General features: G+C 36.3%; 1 protein-coding gene across 1 annotated transcript in view; it reads left to right on the top strand.

The window, feature by feature from the left end:
* The first annotated feature begins 892 nt into the window (after positions 1 to 892).
* The window catches only part of LOC306843896 (solute carrier family 35 member F1-like), an 86,820-nt gene continuing 62,278 nt past the window's right edge, over positions 893 to 25,434 (top strand). The window contains exon 1 of the mRNA XM_079375602.1: positions 893 to 1,284. Within this exon, the coding sequence (XP_079231728.1) occupies positions 1,175 to 1,284 (110 nt within the window). The 5' untranslated portion in view covers positions 893 to 1,174. The remainder of the gene's footprint in view (positions 1,285 to 25,434) is intronic.

Genomic DNA, 25,434 nt, shown 5'->3' with positions numbered 1-25,434 from the left:
GACTCTCTAACCATTAGGCCACGACTTCCCCTTGTATATTTGTATATTTGTAGCAATAGCCAAAAATACATTGTGTGGGTCAAAATTATCAATTTTTCTTTTATGCCAAAAATCATTAGGACATTAAGTAAAGATCATGTGCCATGAAGATATTTTGTACATTTCCTACAGTAAATATATTAAAACTTAATTTTTGATTAGTAATATGCATTGCTAAGAACGTCATTTGGACAACTTTAAAGGCGATTTTCTCAATATTTTAACCATTAGGCCACGACTTCCCCTTGTATATTTGTATATTTGTAGCAATAGCCAAAAATACATTGTGTGGGTCAAAATTATCAATTTTTCTTTTATGCCAAAAATCATTAGGACATTAAGTAAAGATCATGTGCCATGAAGATATTTTGTACATTTCCTACAGTAAATATATTAAAACTTAATTTTTGATTAGTAATATGCATTGCTAAGAACGTCATTTGGACAACTTTAAAGGCGATTTTCTCAATATTTTTAATTTTTTCCACTCTCAGATTCCAGATTTTCAAGTAGTTGTATCTCAGCCAAATATTGTCCCATCATAACAAACCATACATCAATGGAAAGCAGCTTTCAGATGGTGTATAAATCTCAATTTCGAAACATTTACACTTATGGCTGGTTTTGTGGTCCAGGGTCACATATTTACAAGATATAATTATATTTATTTATTACAGTACGTATTATAACATTTATCAAATGTGCTGACATTTCTTTCTTACAGCTTTTTATTTTTATGAGCGTCATTTTTTTAAATCATTCTCATTGGTTGACGCGTACCGTTGGAAACAGTGGCCTCTAGCGGTCAAACAGTCTATTTCACTCAAAAGCGCACCTCCTCCCAATAATCACGGCAGTCCTGATCTGGCGTTCAGAAAATGCGCACCAAAGCACCGGGAAACATCTGCTCAGAAAGCAAACAGGGGGACAGGTGCAACATCGCGCATGAATCTGTAACATCCAGCGACTTCTAGGAGCCTCCAGCATCCCTCCTCCTCCAGCACTTACTGGGGAGAGATACATACACCTGTTTATTCTCACCTGCAGTATGGAGAGCTGGAGCTGCTCGGAATAACCAAAGCCTTTGGAATGATCACTGCTTACTGATTGAGCGCTTTAGTTTTCAGCTTTAGAGATGATGCCCGAGCACCAGAACCATGTTGTCACCACTATTGAGACCATTCCATCAGAGACAGTCACCGCCTCACCATCGCTGTTCCAGAGGATGAAGAAAGTGTTTAACAGGTAAGAAAAACTACTGGATAAATCCTGTGTTTGGATTTGCTCAGAAATCAATTCAACTTTGTCATGCTATTGTTATTATTTATTGCATTCGCACCTGGTTTGTTCAACCATGTTTACATCAGAGTAAACTGAAGCAATCTGTTCTAATGCACACATTAGAGTTCCCAATAATGCATCCAGATGTGATGTTTGTAATAGCTGTTTCAAATTATATCTTTATTTTCATCTACTGAATAGAGAGGTGAAGCAAGTCCTGTTTTTATATTGGTGAGCCATGGGCAGGTTTCTTCTGTCATTTTTTGTACTATTCATTTGGACAGAGATTTAGGAAATCTTAATGTTCTAATGTCAGTTATTTCTTATATTGATTCCTACAAAACATCCTCGGTCTGCATGCTTGCAGTGAGCATCACCGATTGTCTTCATCACGTTGACGGAAAGGTCTTGTGGAGAAATGCACACTTTGTCTCTTTTGTCTTGTGATGTGTGCATCCATCAATCACAAGTGCATGCTGGGACCAGAGGAATTTTCTCTTGAACGCCTGTTAAAGTCACAGAACACCTGTTGTGTACAATTTGGCCCAATAAAACTGCAACCTGAGGCTGAAAATCTACTCTTGAACAGGTTCTAAGGTGGCCAAATTTTAGTTTCGTTTGGGTGGGGGTCAGTGTCAGAAATTAACTTTACCCTTCAGATAGATTTTAAGTAGCTTTTTTACCTTTATAAATGCATATATGTTTAGTGTTTTCAGATCAAATTTTTGTCTTTTGCATCAAAACCCATCATAATAGCACAAAAGTTGCATTAAAGACTGTGAAATGACAGAATACACCTAACAAAAAAATTAACTTTTTCAACTGCTAGTAAGAAATTACAAGCAACACACTGAATTAAATGTGAGTTTTTCAAGTAGAAAGTCTGAAGTTGTATTTTCTGGTAGAACATTTATTTTTTTACAGTCAGTTTATAGCATCTGCAGTCACTGAATCCATTACTAACCGAATCTAGAAAAGAACATAAATAGGAGTTTAAAATTTAATTATGTTGTTTGTTTGATAAAGGATAGAAAGCATTTTTCCTCCTATATTTTAAAAACCAAAGCATTTTTGTCACTTTTGGTAACGTTTTTTTTTTTTTTTGCATGTTTTTTTTTTGTCTCAAGCCCTTGTTGATTTTTGATCGTAATTGGGATGTTCTAACTTTAAATGCGCCAGAAGCATTTTTCTGACTTGTTGGAGTTGTTTTGTCTGGTAATTTGTCTGTCCGTGTGTGTAAGAGTATCCGGATGGGAGGCTTCAGCTGCTCCAGTTGTGTGTGTGGTTATGCAGAGAGGATGACAGCTGGTAGTCCTAGGTCAGATGAGTCAGGCTGCCCACTCTTTCTCTCTCTTTGCCATCTGCTGGTCCTTTTTATCCCCGCCACTTGCCTTTATCTCCCAGAACAATATCCCAGGAGGTGGAATCTGTGCAGGGGCAGATCGGGTTGCACGCTGGGTGCTTCAGTGCCCATTGTGAACCTGCCAAAAGTAAAATCTGCTCTTAGGGTGAAAGTGAAGCCTGTTCTTACTGAGGAATCTTTTAACCAGCTGGATGCCAGTGTATAGAAATTAACATATTTAGTGCCACATCACTATTGCTAACTTGTCCCACAAAGTTTGTACTACAGGTCAAATTAAGCGGGCATATATAGTATAATGAAACCAAAATATCATATGGGATCTTTGGCCACTTTGATTGTTTGTATTATAAAATTCTGTATTCAGCTAACTTTATAATGCAATCAATACAGGAGTGAGTTTCTGGATCCTGACAGTTTTTGACTGTTCACATATATTCTTTATGATACACTTGATATATTATAAGATACACCTATATAATGTGCATGTTTCATTATTTGTGCTTCTATAATTAGCATCATGAGCTTGGTCTGATCCATCATGCTTAATGTTCTCAGTGTCTGTCTTTTATTCCAAAGCCCAGTAATATTGTATGTCATATTGTATTTGTGGATGCTTAAAGCAATGCAATACAAAGCTTAATTGGAGGAAAGATTCAGATTGCATTAATAACCCTCAAGGTTGTTTTGCTCTGAGTGATTGTCATCCATTTAGATAGTAACCACTTAAAGAAGTAGCTCACTCAAAAAGTAAAATGTCCGTAATGTTGTTCAAAACCTTTGTGCTTTTTGGAGCTGGAGAGTATCTGGTAATCCTTGCATTGCAAGAGCAGCATAATGATTTTACAAAAATGTTTAATTTATGGCAAAACAAAAAAAACCATATGGGTTTGGAACAAAATGAGGGTGAGTAAATAATGACACAACTTTCTCTCTTTTTTTTCACAGTAAACTATCCCTTTAAACTTGTACCAAGGGTAAACCTGCCACGTTGCTGCTTTTCTCAATGTGCAACGGGGTTGTGGAAACAATGTGACATAATAAGATATCAAATATGCAACATCGAGTAATTCCCCATGACATGCTAGGAGCAGCAAAAAAGAGTTTGTCCTCCATTACCTTCGGTAGAGCTCTTTCCCGTCCTCACCTCATGGAGAAAATGAGTTGACTGTGGGGTATGTGTGTGCGTTAGTGTTCAGATCCTTTGTTTCAGTAATTAACATTGTGCCAGTCAACAGCAAACTCAATGAAAATCGTTTTTTGGAGGGAGAGCGGTTCTTTTATCTGCCACATGGATAGTGAGGACAGCTAAGCTAAATCTAATCACGTTTCATCTGTAGAAAAACCCATGTGGTTCACACGGCACAGGAAGATTTGCTTAAGATATCTTTCTTGCATTACAGCTAATAATGTTTGCAAATGGATAGAAGTTGTTTTAGGGGAAATTGCTAATGTTTTACAATGGATTATATTTCTTTGAAATTGATCTACCCAGCTAAATCTGTGGCATATGGAGGGGATGGGCTTCTTGGTAGAAAGTTAAGGGGATAGTTCACCCGAAAATCGTTTGCTGAACACAACAGAAAATATTTTGAAGAATGTGGCAGTTTTTGGTTCCTATTGAGCAATATATATATAAAATTTCCTCAATGTTTTAGATTTTGCCCCTGAAACAAAGATCTTAACCTTTTGCATTGAATGCATTGCATTAAATGCTTATCACCAGACTACAGCAACCACATGGTAGGTTACTTGAAAATATGTATAATCAGAAACCTTGGTACAAGACGATTTTTTTTTTTTGGAAACAAACGTCCTCTTTGAACCCGGCAAGTTCTTCTAATCATGTACTTGAGTTTTTCACATTGTCAGAGTTGTTAAGACGTAATGTAATCCTCGAAGAAAGTGGCTCCTTTTCTTAGCAACCCAGGAGATAATGCATGGAATGTTCATGGCTCATTGAGGGGCGGGTGGGCTAATGTTATTGTTCTGGTGTACCCAAGCCATTCACATGGCTGCGTGGACTTCCTGGGTCTAACAGCCCAACTTTGTTCTCATTTCCTGTGGCACCATTACTGCACGGCCGACAGCTGAAATCATGTGAAATGTTAAATGAAATGTGCCATTCATCCCTCTGAGGCTTGAAGGCGGAACCCTCTGAAAGGTGTTACAAAGTATCTGTTTAATTTGGATCTTCATTCTAAGAAATTATTCATCAGATAAGCTCCAAAATTGAATTACAAACAAGTCGTTCTATATGACATGCTTTTACTAGCGAGCTTTGGGAGAAAAGTCCTATATATAGAAACAGTGAATTTTTGCTTAAAGCTTAGAACTCATTGATCCAGTATTTCTCCTTTCAGAATAACAGTGGAGCGGATCTGATGATTTCTGCTCCCAGAATGGCTATTCCGGGGCCTTGTGCCGCAATGTAATTGGCCGTTTAATCATGTGGCAGTAATCAGGTCAGAGGAACTCACATGCCTTGACTTGGCAGGAGCTGTTAAAATTGAGTTAACATTCAGTCTCCGTTATGAAATTCTCCCGATAATGAGCCTCATAGTTTTGTTCGCAGCTTAATGCCCATTTATTGCTTTGTGGAACATTTATGAGCAATTTAATCCAGGCGTCTTAATCAGCTTTATTTCGGCTTAGCAGGACACTCTTTAACTCCATCATCTGTGCAGTTTAATGTATTTATTTCACTTTTTGGCGAGGAGGATGATGTGAGCAGAATGATGTTGCATTAAAATGTATTTAGTATGATTATGCACTTATAATGATTGTTTCCTATATCATTTACTTAACCTTGTTGCAGATCTATATATTTTCCTCCTTCCATTGAACACAAATGGAGAAACTTTGAATCATGTAGTTTCTTACTCTTTTGCATGCTATTAAAATGAAGATTTAGGATTTCAAGCAACGACAAAGATACAAAAGACTCATTTGCTGTATTGTGTGAACGTAATATTTCTAAACTTATACTTCACTGCACAAATCATTCCATGCATGCTATTGAATGACCAATGCTATATATATATATATATATACAGTGGGTACGGAAAGTATTCAGACCCCCTTAAATTTTTCACTCTGTTATATTGCAGCCATTTGCTAAAATCATTTAAGTTCATTTTTTTCCCTCATTAATGTACACACAGCACCCCATATTGACAGAAAAACACAGAATTGTTGACATTTTTGAAGATTTATTAAAAAATAAAAACTGAAATATCACATGGTCCTAAGTATTCAGACCCTTTGCTGTGACACTCATATTTAACTCAGGTGCTGTCCATTTCTTCGGATCATCCTTGAGATGGTTCTACACCTTCATTTGAGTCCAGCTGTGTTTGATTATAGTGACTGGACTTGATTAGGAAAGCCACACACCTGTCTATATAAGACCTTACAGCTCACAGTGCATGTCAGAGCAAATGAGAATCATGAGGTCAAAGGAACTGCCTGAAGAGCTCAGAGACAGAATTGTGGCAAGGCACAGATCTGGCCAAGGTTACAAAAAAAAATCTGCTGCACTTAAGGTTCCTAAGACCTAAGACCTGCCAGCATCAGACGGTAACACGTGTACTAGTGATTGTGGATCGATTCTCTAAATCCTGTCAACTTCTTCCCCTCAGAGGTCTACCCACAGCCATGGAGACAGTGGAATTATTATTTAACTTTGTCTTCAGATACTACGGCATTCCAGAAGACATTGTGTCAGATCGAGGCCCACAATTCATCTCCAGAGTATGGAAAGGCTTCTTTAAACTCCTAGGTGTGACAGTAAGTCTATCTTCGAGTTACCATCCCCAGACGAATGGGCAGACGGAGAGGAAAATCCAGGAAATCGGTCGCTTCCTACGAACCTTCTGCCATAGCCACCAGGACTCTTGGAACCAGTTCATTGGCTGGGCCGAGTACGGCCAGAATTCCCTGCATCAAGTTTCTACTGGACTCACTCCCTTCCAGTGCGTACTCGGTTACCAGCCACCTATTCCCCTGGTCGGGGGAACCGTCGGAGGTACCTGCGGTCAACTACTGGTTCCGAGAGAGCGAGAGGGTCTGGGACGATGCTCACCATCAGCTCCAACGTGCAGTTCCCAGGCACAAGATGACAGCATACCTATCACCTGAGTTCTAATGGAGCACACCTGCACGTCATCTAAACCTCATCACTCCTCACCATAAAACCACACACCTCACCACAGTCAGACGTCCGGTCTCGTTCTTACGAATTGGACATCTTACGAAGTGGACTCCTTAAGCTATCTCAGCGACTTACTAGTGACTTACCTGCTTGTCTACTTGCCTCTTGTGTTCTCTCCAGTGTTGTGTCCCTCTGTCTCCTGCATCCAGATTCTTCCAGCAATCTCCTGTCAGCCCATCGAAGACTCACAGTGAGGTGTGTGGCTCTCCCAGCGTCTACGAGTTCCTGCCAAGATATTTCAGTCCTGTTATCGACTCATCTCTCCAACAACCAGATCTTTGCACGTATAACTTACCATCTCATTATCTGCTGTTACTCTGCTGTCAATAAATGCCACCATATTGAACTAATCCTTTGTGTGAAGTCTGCTTCCCTAACAGCTAAATTTTTAGCAGCCATTACAGTATACACACACGGCACACACCCACATGATATTATTAGAATTATTATTTTTTTAATCTTTATTTCATTACAAAAAATCCTCTAACCATTAGGCCACGTCTGTGGGGAAGTCGTGGCCTAATGGTTAGAGATTCGGACTCGTAATCCAAAGGTTGCGGGTTCGAGTCTCGGGCCGGCAGGGATTGTAGGTGGGGGGAGTGAATGCCCAGCGCTCTCTCCACCCTCAATACCATGACTGAGGTGCCCTTGAACAAGGCACCGAACCCCCAACTGCTCCCCGGGCGCCGCAGCATAAATGGCTGCCCACTGCTCCGGGTGTGTGTTCACAGTGTGTGTGTGTGTTCACTGCTGTGTGTGTGCACATTGGATGGGTTAAATGCAGAGCACGAATTCCGAGTATGGGTCACCATACTTGGCAGTATGTCACTTCACTTTTAAAAGTAAAGTATTAAAAGTAAATTTTTCATAAAATGTATATTTCCAAGTCTTACAGTGTCTTCAATTAAGTTCCATTAACATGAATATCATGAAGCGGGGCTGTGCATACATATTTATGACTGGCTTTCTTTTTCTTTTGCTGTGTTCATGGGTGGTCTAAGAATAATCAAATATCACACACTCCCATCATCAACTGAGGAGAGTGGAAAATGTCAGAAAATTTTGCCATTTCCAAACTCAGCAGTTGGTTTCTCCAGTAAATATTTTGGTGTGTGTGTGTCAGCAATGAGTGTTGTCAGTGTTTTGCCCAGATATGTGAACACCTCAGATCATTAATGCATCTATTCTGATTGTGCTTAGAGTTGACGGTGAAGTTAGCTTTTGACAATACGGCCAAATCGAACAGATCTGAAAAAAGGAAAGTAAAATCCTTTCCTCTCAATTAATTGCCCCTCACAGTGTTGCAGCAAAGTCAAATATCATCACTCACTTGACATCTGATTCCCTCCAGTGAAACGTGATTAATCGAGGTGAATTCAGCAGTGAAGCCTTGTCAATCTGCCGGTGAATGAAGGACACCCAGGATTCAATTTATCTCAGCATGTGCCACTGGGAAGCAGGTGCTTTGATAGGATGAAGGATGCAGGATGAGTTATCTTAGTGTGCTTCATCTTGAAATTTCCACTCATATTGCCCAACTCAAAAACAATGGCATGCGCTGTCACAAATTTTAATGGGACATATCACAGAACCTGAATTTATAATGTTAGTCAAGGTTTCATGCTCCTAAAAACAAAGTTTTGTTAAACATCGCCATTTTCACCCTCTGTTTTTGCTACTGTGCATTAACTTTTAAAAGGTGGGGTGAGTAGGGAAATGAATACTTATGTTCAGCAGGGATGCATTAAAATGATCAAAAATGACACTAATGACATCAAGATTTCTGTTTCAAATAAATACTGTTCTTTTAACTTTATATTCATCAAAGCAGCATATTAGAATGATTTCTGAAGGATCATGTGACATCACAGGAATAAATAGCATTTTAAAGCATATTTAAATAGAAACCGGTTATTTTAAATTGTAATAATATTTGTAATGTTTTTTTCAGAATTAATAAATACACCTTTCTGAGCATACAGGACTTTAAAAAACATTAAACACTTTTACCAACCCTTTATATATATATATATACAGTGGCATGCGAAAGTTTGGGAACCCCTTGCAGAATCTGTGAAAATGTGGATCATTTTACCAAAATAAGAGAGATCATACAATATGCATGTTATTTTTTATTTAGTACTGTCCTGAGTAAGATATTTTCCATAAAAGATGTTTACATATAGTCCACAAGACAAAAAAATAGCTGAAATTATTAAAATAACCACATTCAAAAGTTTGGGAACCCTTGGTTCTTAATACTGTGTGTGGTTACCTGGATGATCTACGACTGTTGTTTTTGTTTTGTGATGGTTGTTCATGAGTCCCTTGTTTGTTCTGAACAGTTAAACTGAGCACTGTTCTTCAGAAAAATCCTCCAGGTCCTGCAGAATCTTCAGTTTTCCAGCATCTTTTGCATATTTGAACCCTTTCCAGCAGTGACTGTATGATTTTGAGATCCACCTTTTCACGCTGAGGATGATTGAGGGACTCAAACACAACAATTAAAAAAGGTTCAAACATTCACTGATGCTCCTGAAGGAAACACGATGCATTAAGAGCCGGGGGGTGAAAACTTTTGAACAGGATGAAGATGTCCAAATTTTTCTTATTTTGTTGAAATATCATATTTTTCCATTTAGTACTGCCCTTCTGACGCGACAGAAGATACTTGCATGTTTCCTGGAAGACAAATGAAGTACAATTTACCTTGATCTTCAAATTCAAAAAGTTTTCACCCCCGGCTCTTAATGCATCGTGTTTCCTTCAGGAGCTTCAGTGAATGTTTGAACCTTTTTTAATTGTTGTGTTTGAGTCCCTCAATCATCCTCAGCGTGAAAAGGTGGATCTCAAAATCATACAGTTACTGCTGGAAAGGGTTAAAATATGCAAAAGATGCTGGAAAACTGAAGAATCTGCAGGACCTGGAGGATTTTTCTGAAGAACAGTGCTCAGTTTAACTGTTCAGAACAAACAAGGGACTCATGAACAACCATCACATAACAAAAAAACAGTCGTAGATCATCCAGGTAACCACACACAGTATTAAGAACCAAGGGTTCCCAAACTTTTGAATGTGGTTATTTTAATAATTTCAGCTATTTTTGTTGTCTTGTGGACTATATGTAAACATCTTTTATGGAAAATATCTTACTCAGGACAGTACTAAATAAAAAATAACATGCATTTTGTATGATCTCTCTTATTTTGGTAAAATTATCCACATTTTCACAGATTCTGCAAGGGGTTCCCAAACTTTCGATCCCCACTGTATATATATATATATATATATATATATATATATATATATATATATATATATATATATATATATATATATATATATATATATATATGACCTTTGACCTTTGTGAGTGCCTGTCAAGCTAAATGAATGAAGCGTAGTCCCAAAATGTCATGGATTTTACTGGTTAACATGGTCTCATTAATCCTTTTAATTTTCTGTGGCGGGAGGGAGAAACTGTGCATTTTTCCCCACTGGTATTGTCGTAAGGGGTCAGTGGCAGAGCTGCCACATCTGTACACGTCCCGTCAGTTTTAAAGATGGTCATAATCCACACTGACAGCCACTTTTCATCACTGTGGCTCGAAAAGCTTGAATGTTTGTCATGCAACACTCTCTTCTACTAGAAAGCACTTGAACTGCCCTGTCTGATGACTTGAGTTATTTCAGTGCGCTGGAGTGGCATTTTTATGATGGAGTCTAATACTTAGAGGGGCAATTTCTTGGTGAGGCACTGTCTGTGTTTGTACCACCTGAAATTGTGCACCTAAAATGTTACTTTCGCATTAACCCTGTAAAGCCTGACATATGAAATAATGGTCTGATTTTTTATTTTTTTTTAAATAAAACTTATATACTGTGAAACATAGTGTAACCTTCAGAACTGATAACTTCCCAAGACCATTTATTGAAATGGCACAGAATTCATTAACACATGTCAGTGATGACCGTCTGGTTTGATCTCAGCAGTTTGTGTGGCACATTTCAGCACAGATTGTTTTGTGAGCTTGTCAAAATATACATGTTTTGCGAAGAGCGTGTTTGCATAGACCTCTTAAAGGGATAGTTCAGCCAAAAAAGACAATTATTTAAACATTTTCTTACCCTCAAGTTGATCCAAATGCTGTATGACTTTTTTAAAGCTAACAGTTGCGGGTATCCATTGATGTACACAGTATGGAAAAAATACTATGGAAGTCAATGGAGACCATCAACTGTTTGGTTACCAACATTCTTCAAAATATCTTCTTTTGTGTTCGATAGAAGAAAGAAACTCTGACAAGTTTGGAATGATATAAGGGTGAGTGAATGATGCCAACTTTCATCTTTGGGTGAGCTATTTCTTTAATGGCGCATAAATAGAAAACTTGTTTATTTAATTATAAGATCAGAGAAAGAGTGGAAAATGGTTTTTGGCACAACAAAATTGGGCTAACATTATAAGCTGACTTCAGTGGAAAAATTAAAAACATGACCTCCTTAATTTTATGAATATTCAGGAAATTATTTTAAAATATTTATTGACCTTTTTGCTTTAGGCTAAGTCGTATTGATTTAGTGCAACATAACAGTTCAGTTTTTCTCGAAGCACAGATTTTCCAGTATGTTTTGTTTTTTTGGATATCACTCTGTGTCCAGAGAATTTCTTTTTATCCTAATGAAAACAGTTCTCCGGTCATTTCAAGCGGCTGAAGCAGAGCCTCAGAAACGGCACCTCTAAGAGGTTAAAGAGAGAAGGAAAGACTCAGAGATTTATCATGTCTTAGGGGTTAATTAAAGGGCTGGACCCGTCCCCGATTGTCTTGACACAAGGATTTCATGTTCATTTCCTTGTGCTGAAATGCAGCGCCCGTTCCATTTCCTGTCCCTAGTGTCCAATAAACAGATATTACGACAAAGACATTTCAGTGCCATTAGTCAATATCCACCGCTGATAAAATCTAAGTGTGTCAGATAACACGCAGTCAATGGATCTGTAAAATCAAATTCAGAGTGTATACTGATACTCTAATGCACTAACGCCCAGTTTTTTGGGATATTGCATATCAAGGTGTTTCTTCAGCTACAGACTCTTTTGTGCCCTAGGGTTGATATTTATTTTAAATAAAATTTTTGTATCCTTGTTCCAGACTTTCAATCTTAATTTACGCTGAAAAACAACTGGTGTAGAATCAGTTTTCACTCAGAAATTGCTAATAAAGTTTACAATGAAATAACAAGGAAATAGCAATTAATACTTTAAATGTAGAAGAAACGTAGAAAAGTAGAAGAATGAAAGTATTTTCTTGTTAAACATACTTCAATAATCTTTTTTTTTTTACTTCAAAATAAAACTATATAATAACGGTTTAACTTCAATAAAATAATTGAATAAAATAATTTTCGGCTTATGAAAATGTTATGTGTTTTTCAGTTTGTGTAGCAGACAAAACTTATTTCAAATTTCTTAAATTCTAATTAAAATAATGTAATTATAATATAATTATATAATATAATATGATGGTATATATAAATGATATAATTATATTATAAGTAAATTATATTGTAAATTATATTGTAAGTGCCTTTGGATAAAAGCATCTGTTAAATGACTAAATGTAATTGTTGCAGTAGAAAATATATCAAAATATTATCACGTTATAGTAATATTTGTAAAAATATTTTTATATAAACACATTGTGATCATCTAAACAAAATGTAAATAATTTCAATTATTTGTGTTTGTTGCATGGAAATGATTTATATAAATTTTTTCAATGGTAAATATCACTTATGAACAATATATTGTGTAAATTTTGTTTTCAATTATTATTTTAAAGGCAAGGCAAATTTATTTATATAGCACATTTCATACACAATGGTAATTCAAAGTACATAAAAAAAATCTAAATAATAAAAACAATAAAATCAAAGAATATGAATTTTAAAATTATTTTAATGACTTAAAACAGTTAAGATAAAAATATGATGCAATTAAATAAAAAATGTGAAAATATTATTTATTGAAAATCTTACCTATGAACTTAGTCTTAGTAAGAAAAAGAGTTGGCCATTTTATAAAAAATTTCCATTACTACATTTGAAATATGGCGGAAATTATATTTCAGAAAAATTACCATCTGTGATGCATGTATGTTCACTCTTATATGTTCACGATGTTGTTAGCAGTCAAATGACATTAAAGAACTTGAAACATGTTTAACTAAAGAAGAGTTTCTTTTCTAAAAGTCCACAGGGCCAAAAGTGCCCATAGCTTGGATGAGACTAAAGATTTTATGCCACCATTTGAGCATTTCTATCAGCTTTTAAAAACACCCTGCAAAGTCCAGTCTCCCAGGAAATTCTGAGATCAGAGTCAAAGGTCATTATAGAGAGGATGTGTCCCTGAAGATGGCAGGAGTCCAATTTTCCGGCCCTGTTTGACCATTTAGCAGTGTCTTCATGACTGCCAAGGAGTGATGTAAGGCAAGGAGCATCCGCACATAATCAAGGCATTGATCGCACCGGGGCTGTTTGAACATTTTCTCCACACCTCCAGTGGCCATACAGACTAGACGTTCACACAAAATGCTTTTCCGTGGATCTTTTTAATGACAAAATGTAGGCAATGGAGTGTTCATGTATCTATACTATTAACATATTGCAACATTTATTGATAATATTCTTTGATCTATTGAATACCCTAGATTATTTGCACCGTGTCCTAACGAGATGCAATAAAGCACTGTGTGAGTGTGAGAAAGATCACAAATAGTTGTGATCGCACTTTTTTTAATAGTAATTTTTAGTTTGTGTTGTGTTGCACTAGCATGCTAGTTTATCAATCTTTCTACACTATATAGTATCCATATTGTTCACAAAATGTAAGTTGTCTGTATGCATGGAGTACCGGATGGAATATTGTGCATTATACAACAAAGCACACAGCACAGAATAATATATCCCACAATGCAATTCCCAGTGTAATGAATGAACCAGAATTTTTTTTAAACACCAACAGCTTCATTTTGACTCATTTGACAGCCAAAAATGAAAAAATTTAACATAAAATAGATTTATAAATGACTCTTTATTCATTAGATTATAATTTTGGATTTTGCCCATAGATAACGTAATATTACAAAATATTATATTTAAATATGTAAACAAATTTTTATATAATATTGTTTAAATATATTTAGTAGTATATATATTTTTAGGATATACATATTTTATATTTGATATATTTAAAATATAATAATCTATATATTTATTGTATTTCTATAATATGAATATATAAATAATAATATATATTATAATATATTTTTAAATTATATTTCTATAATTGTGTGAATGTGTGTGTGTAATGTGTAATTGTGAAGTCATATTTCACTTTCAATAATGCTTGTTACTGGAAACGTAAGGGGTCAGCTAGTTTTTATTAAAAGACATGACTGTCATCCAAGATTGAGAGCTAACATACTGTCAACACATCACATACATCTCAAATATCATGTCATGCAATGAAAGACCTGAGGAGCTTTTCAATACATATACTGCTCTCTTTATGTCATTAGTCAGAATTTACTCTGGATTCTGATGTTTAAACCCTTCTGTCTGACATCACCGGCCCTGAGAGTTTTCCCAAGATGCATTTAGCATGCTCAGACACCTCTTAGCATGCATGTTGAGCACTCCAGACTCTGCTAGCCGCGTCCCAGCAGAGCAGCTAAGCTAAGCAGAGTGGGGCCGTGAACCTGGCTTCACTGATGAACAGGGATCTCGGGGCAGAACGAGGGGGTCGGATCATTGACTTGTGGGAACTCATTAGCCCACCTGGCAAACCTGAAAATACATTATTATTCTTCTGTGGTTTTTCTCTTTAGCCCTAATGCCTCTTATGGAACGGGTCCATATACTCCCATCACTGGTTAATGAGGTTTAGGCTTGACTAACTGGGTCAGGCTTCAGGAGCCACAGCTAAAGACCTTCATCTGCTCTCAGGAGTAAATGTGAAAGAGTCCTTCAAGGTATAGATTAAGAGAATAAGACTGAAGACCAGGAAGAGGGGAAATAGAAAGAAGAGAAGAAGAAGGTAGATGTTGGAAGGGGAAGTAAGCAGGAAGCTGAAATTAGGCTTTTTTCTGCAATTCTCCTCTGATTTTAAATTTAGCATCAGATACTACACTAAAAAAGGTGTTTAAACAATTTTCACATTGCTAGTACATTTTACAAATAAACACCAAGATAGAAAGAAAGACTGGAACAGAATTAGACTGAAATAGTCCAATAATTTTTATTTTACAACTTTGAAAAATCCTTTTATAGAGTGCATGAGTAATGTTTATTCTTATGACAAATTGCTTAGTCACTCTGATTAAATTAATAAATGTAAGCGTGAATTACTATTCATTGGTATTTGAATGGTCATAAAATAATTGGTTAATATTTTTTTTCTGCCCATGCATCAAAAAAGAAAGTAAAAATATATTTTGATTAAACATTATGAATATATTTTAGAATAAAGTCCATCATTATTCCTCATGAATCAGTCTAGGGAGCAGAGACATGTGAGAAATTTAATGGAGCCTGAATTTAATTTGTTTTATTGAAGCTGAAATGTGGTTTTTTATGATTAAAAACTTGCCACTTTACAATAAGGCAAGACACAATGGGCGAATAGGGTAAAAATTTTCAGCTAAGAAATTGCGTCATACTTCTCCATCTGATTAATCGCAGTACACAGCAAGTTTTCTGAAATAATACATTTAAATATGCACTCATTTGCATATATTTCTGCATATATATTTGCATAAATCAGATGATACTGTCAGAAAAAAAAGGTTGTTATAAAATGTTATACAAATCAGGCAAATGATATATGAACAAACCACTCTGTAAAAACCTTCAGAATATGGGAATAAAACAGTAAAGTGGTGTAATTAAATTTAATTAAAATCAACACATGCAAATAGCATACACTTCGGAAGTTTTAACATTTAAAGATGTCTTTACATGTAGAAATAACTATAGCTAATCCACTTGTAGATTGATTCACTTGAACATTGGATTAGTGCTGTAATTTTGGTTTGAGACCATCTAGAGGGAAAATATTGGGAAACCAGTTTGAAAACAGCCATTATTTTTGCAATTCCATTTGGTGATGCTAATGGTGCAGAAATGATACTCTTCACCTTTAGAGAAAGAAACTGTTAAATGAAGAGGAAGGAGCGAGCGCAGCATTAGCCCCTCACCCTCTTGTTCAATAAGAGCCTGTTCCATCAGACATGCTTCGTGAATAGATGTGTTTGTGAGGAAGCAATCCTGTGAAATATCAGCCCTCTCCTTGTGGGGTCACGAATGTGGGAACAAAGAGAGATTCTGTGTATGCGAGCAAGAGGATGTCATCGCACATAAGACCCATCAGCTATGGGTATTTTTAGGCTGGAGAATATTCAGGGAGCCCAAATTTATGCTATTGGTTGATGCTCAAATGGGGGAAACAGCCTATGAATGGCTTATAATTGACTGCATATTAAGCTGGGATATTAGAGAGTTCTATATACAGTTGTGGTTATTGATGCAGCATACATATATTTTAAGTAATGCTAATTCCTAATGTAAAATGAAGTAGTTTTATTTGTTTATTAGCTGTGTGGACCATATTATTACACTGTATTTATTCAGTAGCATTTAGTATGATGAGAAATCATCCTGAAAACACGTTCCTTGTTTCTGTGGCTTGTATGCTAGGTGATTGCATGTTATCTCATGCTGAATCTAAATAAATCAGATAAATCAAAAGCCTTTCTCAATCCGAGATGGACTCTCAAGCAAAGAGTGCTAATCAATCATCATATCATATGCTATGGAGAGGCAGTAAAATCACAAGTTTTATATGGTTTGAGACATGTTCTAGCATTTACACCATGTTAGTGTTATTTTTTTATGTCTTGCTGTTTTTTAGTGTCTCACTCCATGAGCACAAAATTTTAATCACTAGTACATCGTTCAAAAGGTGAGTGATTTTTTTTTTAAAGAAATTAATTTTATTCATTAGGATCAAAAGTTTTAGCAAAGCATTTATAATTTTACAAAATGTTTCTATTTCAAATAAATGCTGCTTATTTAAACTGTCTATTCATGAAACAATCCTGAAAAAAGCATCACCGTTTACACAGAAATATTAAGAAACATTTCTTTCACTGTTTTTAACATTGCTAATAATAAGAAATGTTTCTTAAGCAGCAAATCAGCATATTATAATGATTTCTGATTTCTGAGTAATGATGCTGAAAATTCAGCTTTGCCATCACAGGAATAAATACATTTTAAAATATATTCAACTAGAAAACAGTTATTTTAAATTGTAGTAATATATCGAAATTCCAATAATAATTATAATAAAATATACTGTATTTGTATACTGTATATATAGTATAGCACTAGAATATATTACAACATTATTTGTATGTGTGAACACGTCTTCCATCACACTAATGTCGTTTGATTCCTAGACTATATGTGCTTTATGAAAAATGATATGTTCTGATCCAAACTGTCAAGATTTGCAGAAATCAAAGCAGTGTTAGCTGCTGATTTTCCCTGATATAAATGCTCTTTTCATGATCTGCCATTGCGGAATTGCGAGTGTTGTAGATAAAGCTTGTGTTTGGTTTAAAAATGCATCTGTTGAAGCAGGTAGAGAGACGAAGGTCTCTGCCAGCATAGATGTCTCCTCATAGCTCCTGACAGCTCAGTGCCTGCCTAGAGGACTGATGGGATATTGAACAACTGCAGGGTTTGTTTTAGGCTCAAAGCCAGTGTGTTTAGTCCCACCGCTGCGTGTTTATTGTGCATGGAGTCAATGATGCATCCCCTGTCATGGAATGCAACTTCCAGTCTGATGAAAGAGTTGTTGGTTGTAGGAAATGCTGGCAGATTCCTTTGCTGGAAGACAGATGAAATGGTTGCATCTTGCTTTTCCTGCCTCAGATATGTGCTGCCTTCTTAGGGGGACGATATACATGTCACCTCACTGAAAGTTCTGCTAACTAAGAGCGAGTGAAAAAAGAAACCGAATTTGCTTGTGCACATCCTATCAGGAGTTTTTTTTAGACACATTTTCTTGCACATTCAGTTGTTTTGACAAAAAGCCAAGGGCTGTGAACCTCCCAGCTTGCGTTCCCTCCTTTCTGCTTTATTTTCAATAAGGTAGCACTCCTGTCGGACCAGAGTACTGCTGGTCGATTCTTCGGTCGTGGCTCCTGCTGGCCGATGCCCCTTTGGGAATGCTAAAGTGGCTGCATTCCAAAGGCATCTGTAGAGATTTTGAGGAATGATTATCCCTGGGCTGCTTGATGACCTGCGGCCGTATAATTATAATATAATATAATATATAATGTAATATAATTCCCTTCTGAGCTGACGCAACTCCAGCTTCACCGGCTCCTGCTCTGGGTTTTCATTCGTTGGTGTTTTTGATAAATAATGCAACCTCACCGATCAGCATCAGTAGTCTGCACAGCTTTCATAGAAGAATTGAGCTGCAAGGGCAGTTAAATGGGATGCAGCTGTAGGGGTGGCTGTCCTGTGACTCGGGGCTGTGTGATTATATTGAATGTTCAATAAAGATTAAGTGTATAATCTTTTTTTTATGTTGCTATGTCCGGGTTTAATGTGCAGAGATGACCAGGGCATGCGATTGGTGCTGGTAGAGGAACAAAAATAGCCGCTTTTCCACTGTCGATCCAGTGCGAGCCAGTGCTTTCAGCGGGCCGGGCCGGGTGGGGCTAATAACCTTGGACCTGTAGCACCGAGCCCAAAATCACGATGCGTTCCACCGTCGGGCCAGAAGCTCCACTGTGCTTCACTAAAACCCACCCTTTACACGTCTCTCTGGAACAACGTCACGCAAAACCATCATTTCACTGCCAAAGAGAAGATTTATCAGAAAATTCATCAGAAAGTCACTGGAACTAGTACGATCACAAAACAATATATATGTTTGTATACATAAAAGCCCACACATACAGTATATATTTTGAAAGCATTTACGTTGATGTATTTATAGGAATATAATTTATATAGAAATATATTTAATACCGTATATAGACATTACATAATTTTCTTAAATATATACATGCATGTGTTTGTATTTCTATATATACATAATAAATATACACAGTACACACACATATATTATATGAGCAAAAACTTTAATTTGGATGCGATTAATCGCGATTAATCGTTTGACAGCACTAATCATAATGAATGAATTTATCAGGATTGAAAAGTAGTCACACAGAAATAAAGTAGTATGAATCGTTATTTCCCAAAAGAAAGAGGACACAATTGTGATAGAGAATGAGAAGCTGACGTTTGATTTCTTCAAGCGATCGTAGCCTATTTACCATGTTTACTACGGTAAAGTTAATGGCTAGCATGCATAGTCTTTTGCATCGCTTATAAATCTGCCTTGTATGGTGATCATAATCCACATTGGATCTCAAACAGAAGTTATTTCAAACACTCGCTGCTGTCTGAAAGTGAGTGTTGAACTAATTTTATTTAAGAAGTCTTTAATGCTGGTGTTATAGCTGTTAACTTTATGAAATGATCCACGGCACTAATGCTCTCCAGAAACTCAGTCTTTGTTCATAACCACTCCTCTAGCCCCAGTTGGCCCGCTTTGGCCCAAGGTTTTCATCAGGCCAGAAAACCCAGGCTGTTGGCCCTGTGGAAGCATCGACGAGGCACGATCAAGCGCCGGAAGTGACAGTGGAAACACGACTGGCCCTGGCACGCACCAGCACGCCCGCTTTTGGCCCGAAAGTGGAAACAAAAAACAAAAGAAAAAGAAAAGAAAAGAAAACAGCAGCCGCAAACCGGATGCGCTGTTTTCATTCAAATCAAAGCGCAAATACAAATAGAAAAAGTATCCTTGTGGCGCGGCTGACACAAGAGTGTATGCTGATTGTGTCCAGCGTATATTCTCAAAAATGGCGCTACACTGAACCAGAGTTGTTGGACATAAAGTTGTTGTTTTATTTTCTTTGCGTGGAAAAAGTGTTCTCGTCGCTTCATTCAATTCAGATTGATGGCAGATGGACTATTCTGACGATTATTTTCATACTTTTATGGACCTTGAGTGCAATTTACTATACAGTCAATGGGACAGTCACAAACCTACCGGTTTTCATCCAAAATATCTTAAATTGTGTTGCGAAGACGAACGAAGCTTTTACGGGGAAATGATTAATGACAAACTTTTCATTTTGGGGTGGAGTATCCCTTTAAAACCTGAATAACAACTTACATTTTAGTTTGTTTCTATAAAACTTATTATATAGCTTTGGAAGTTTTTGACTGGACTACTTTTAAAATATGTTAAATATTAATTAATTTAGGTAATATTACGCAAGCAATATCTGTTATTCTGAATAGCTGCGCACCTGTGATTTGGGCTTTTTTCAGCACTTTTCAGTGTCACATGATCCTTCAGAAATCATTCTAATATGCTGATTTGGAGCTCAAGAATCATTTATTATTTTACTTTTTGTGCTACATTTCTGTCAGAATTATTTGATGTTGTGATTTTGTGTGAATGTAAAAATCTCATTTATGAATGTAAATTTGTCTAGACTGTCACTTTTGATCAATTTAATGCATTCTTGCTGAATAATATTTCTTCAAAGAATTCTTCGGAATAATTCCAAAAATGTAACCATTAGTGTATTTATGTATGTATTTATTTAAATATTTTGAAGCTTGGCAGAAACTAAGCTGCCATTATATATGAAGAGCTGTATAACAATTATTTACATTTATGTGTGCATTCCACATTTAAAAATGAACAGCATACAAGTTTGCAACAAATTAAGCATAATTTAATTTCTGAGTGAACTATCCCTTTAAGTGTGCACAGTCATGAGCACATATTGTGTGTGGGTGTGAGTCCACATGGACTAATTGGTTTGCATGTGTGCATTGAGACTGCAAGGTGAAAAGCGGGCCGCTTCGTTCGAGTCGGACTGAACGTGTGAGGAGTGTGGGGATCTGTGCTTATCTCGCAAGCCTCTCTGGGAGGACTGTTTCACAGAACCACTGAAGCAGGAAATGTGGTGTAACCGAGAACAGTGATTGTAGTCAGAACTAGCTTGTATCCAGTCAGCAAGGATTGCACCGTGTCTGTGACTTTCTAAAAGCATATATTATTTCAGTGTAATTCTTTGAGTTTAAGCTTCCAAATAACTAGAAAACACCGTAGAATCAGGCCACCCTTCTCTCAGTTAAGTACTATACTGTTGATTTGAATAATTCATGAGAGCGGTATGCCTGAGTAACTCCTTATTACCTTGTAAGAGCAGGTAAATTATTCATAAAATGAACATCTTGGATTATATTTCAAAAAAAGATGAAATAAGGTTTGTCATTTAGTGCCCTGTAAAAAAGAAAATAGATTTTAGGTTAGGATGTACCTGTCCTGCTCATCAATATTCTTGTCAGCTAGGAGCAGCTCCTTTCTCTGTGACAATAAGAAAATAAATGAAGCCACAGAAATTCAGGAGCATCATGGCACTTTTGTTCGTCCACGTACAGAGATTCTCAATCTTTCTTTTCAGATAGGTTGTCTTTATCATAACCAGCGGCTTTTGGGAACTGAGGCTCTGAGATAATTACTCGTCTTTTAGAAAGGGTTGGAGTGGATGCATCCTTCAGAAACATTGAATTGTATTGAATCCTTTAGAGCCTGATGCTTTTGATCTCAATAGTACCTTTGTGACAGATGATTTGGCCCAGCTAGTTTGAGTTGGTTGCTGGCTGCTGCATTTAAGTAATTGAGTAAAAGTGTCAATTGTGGAATTTGATTCAGGTCTATTTGTGTTGTCAATTTTTGCACCAATATTTTCTTTGCTGGACTGAGGACCAAGGGGATTTACATAGCAGAGTTGGATGTGTATCCTACATTTATAATGTCATAATAATAGCTCATTTTTATATTTTGTAATTAAATGCCAATTTTATGATATAAAAATATAAAATAATTAATTAAAATCAGTGTAATTAATTGCTACCCCAATGTAAGTGCTTTATTCTGTTAATTGTCATTAATAATCAAAATGACATGATCACAGGATAAATCTTGCAGCCCTTGTTGGTTATATTGATTGTTATAGACTGTTACATCCAATCTGTTAGTCACCTCATGTGTATTAGATGTTCCTCATTAACCTTTTCATCAAGCCTTATGTGTTTTTAGTGGCATTTATCATTAACTTTATTAGTAATTCAGACCTCTACTTCACACGGAGAACCCCGCTGGAGTTTCTGCATTCGTTATGAAAGAATGATGTCACCTATTTGATTAGTAAATGATAGTAAGTGTCTGTTGCAGATAGTGAATGTATAATTAATTAGGTCACGATGATGTTAATCTTGAAGATAATTGCTGGGATTTCCATGCTAATTTAAGTAATCATATTCAAATCTAATCAGTATGATCAGATTGAAGAAATAGTTCACCTTAAAAGTCAAATCTGTCATTATTTGCTCACGCTTGCCACTCGTGTTATGGCAAACCTGTATGATTTTATGTCTTTGGTGGAACACAAAAAGGAGAAGTTTCAAAGAATGTCCTTTTTTAATTTTTTGACTTCTTTCTGGTTTCAAAATTATGGAAGCTTGTGTATGCCAAAGAATTAAAATAAATAAAAAAGCCCTTTTAATCGCACAGTTCTGACTTGTTTTGCAATTTTAAGAAAACAAGGCAGAACTGTAAGATATAAACTCAGAATTGCAAGTATAAAAGTCAGAATTGACCCGTCCTCCTCAGTTACTGTTTCTATGTCCAAGCCATGCCGTTCATGTTCTCACACAGTGAAAAATACATCGCGGTGCAAGAGAAAACTGACAACACGCCGACAGACAAGACAGAGCAGGTTACTTCTGGTATGAAACAAGGTCTCAGCTTTCAATTTTTGTCATTTTTGTTCTAGAAATTCAAACAATAAATACTGTTTTGTAGCTCTTTAATGTGTCGTGACAGGTCACTAGCGCCTCAGTTCAAGCAGCATGTTAACAGATGCTGTCTATTTTTATATTTACTTACAGCACGAAATAAACGTGAATGAACATCAGAATGCATTTTATTTAAGGAAAGGATGTGACGTGTGGCCAAGTATGGTGTCCCATACTTGGAATTTGTGCTCTGCATTTAACCCATTCAAGTGCACACACACAGCAGTGAGAAGTGAACAAACATACACCCGGGGAGCAGTTGGGGGTTCAGTGCCTTGCTCAAGGGTCTCACCTCAGTCGTGGTATTGAGGGTGGAGAGAGCGCTGGACATTCACTCTCCCCACCTACAATCCCTGCCTGAGACTCGAACCAGCAACCTTCGGGTTACAAGTCCGACTCTCTAGCCATTAGGCCACCACTGGTTAGAGTCCAAATTCCAAGATTTAAACTCACAGTTCTAAAGAAAAAAGTCAGAATTCTGAGATTAAAAAGGTCAGAATTGCGAAATACAAACTCAGAATTGTGAAATGTAAACACAAATTAGAGAAAAGTCCGAAATCTGAGATATAAAAGTTGCAATTACCTGTTTTTTTTTCTTTCCATGGCGGAAACAGGCTTTCATACAAAATAACAAGCTTTGTGAAGTTACTGCAGAAGTTTTGTTCCTGTAATTTGTGAACTGAAAGTTGATGAAAGTGTCATCTAAATTGCAAGTTTGAACTTGATGAACCTGCATTACACAACTTCTAAACAATTACTAGTTGTACAATGTATTCATCAGTATGCCATGTGATGAGACCAATTAAGTAGTCTTGCTGCTAGCTGAAGGTCTCTGATTGACAACATAGCTGTGATCACTGCTCATTTTTTGTGCCATTTGACAGGCGTCTCTGCGGGACAGGCGTTAAAAAGTTTTATGTGCCTGTCTTCTGCCTTCTGCTTTTGATCATGACACCTCATCTTGGTTCACAGCCAAGTTTTTCTGTCTTTTAGACCCCTAATTAAGTTTGATGAAGCACTGCTTCCTTTACTATTATACGTCAAGTCTCTTTAACCATCTTTTTCCCATCAGGCCGATATATGAAGCTCATTATGATTTAACTTTTGTTATAAGAGTGCCTGGCCATGTCTTCTTTTGAACAGCGACTGCATCCCAATTTGCAAAATATCTGTACTAAATACTACACAAGATTAGGATCTTAAATCATAGGAAAATATGTCAAAAGTGCATGAAAAGAATACTAATTACAATGAATTTTCATTTATGCATCATGTTTAGGCAAATATTACCAATAACCCCTTGCGCTTTGGAAGTTGTTTAAGATTTTATTATGTCTTTTATTTATACACTGTAAAAATAACCAGTTAAATTGAATGTAAAAAATTTACAGCGGAAAGTTACCATAAAAATACTGTGACAATGTTGCCATATTTCTGCCTTTATAGTTTACAACTTTTTGCCATAAATGACATTAAGTGATATAATGTTATTAAACAAGCTACTTGAACTACAAAAATCAGCTTTTTATTTTAAAATGTACTGAAAATCACTATAAAACATGCCAATGTATAGATAGTACACAAAAAAAACAAAGGTAACACACAACACTAAAATAATGCAATAAACACTAACTAAATAACAGAAAATTTCATACAAAACACCCTAATGTATATTAAAGATGACAAAAATAACAAGGAATATAAATTGAAGTATAATCATGTCACACAGGGACTTCTAGGAATGTTATTTTGCTGTTTTCTCATTAACTTTTATGGTAATTATAATTTTTACCTCTAAAAACCATAAATTTGACAGGACTCAGTTAACAGAGAGATCTGTCTAACACAGCAATACAGTTGTGCTGTTACTACAAGTACAAGTACATACTTGAAATTACATACTGTCTTTTTAGGGTGAAGTACATACTTTAAGTATAAAAATCGGCAACCAGTGACTGATTTAAAATGTGAAAACTTCTTCACCTTGTGCTGATCGATTGGCACTTTTGATCTAGAAAAACTACAAAACGGCAGAGAGATGCGTGTATTTTTCCAGACAACTGATGTGAAAGCATCCGCTCAGCTTGAGTAATGACCCTGTGCATAGAGACAGTGGTTATTTGTGTGCTGCAGTATATGAAGGATGATTTATTTCATGACTACAGCTCTGTACTGAGTGAAGTGAGCATTGAGTTGTTTTCTGGCAGCATGGTTGGATCTCACAATGGCTCTCTGCTACCCAGCATGCCAACTGAACACAAGCCATGTTGTCTGCGGCTTTCTGAAATGTGGGGAGAGTGATTTTCGGGAGGGAATGATCAGGTTTCTTTTGTCGGAAGTGACATATGCACTATTGTGCAGTGTTTAACATCAGTATAAGATGATATTAACCTGTTTTAGTTGTATTGGATAATGCTGTTATTGTTTTATCAAACTTAAATTAGTTTTGGCTCCTTTTACGTACTGTTCCAATTCATATCCATTGGAAAAAATTAAGCACCATCTTAGGTTTATTTT

Source organism: Barbus barbus (assembly GCF_936440315.1).
Source record: "Barbus barbus genome assembly, chromosome: 24".
Lineage (NCBI taxonomy): Eukaryota > Metazoa > Chordata > Actinopteri > Cypriniformes > Cyprinidae > Barbus > Barbus barbus.
The sequence above is the reverse complement of the archived record's forward strand: the minus strand, read 5'-3'. Positions and strand labels throughout refer to the sequence as shown.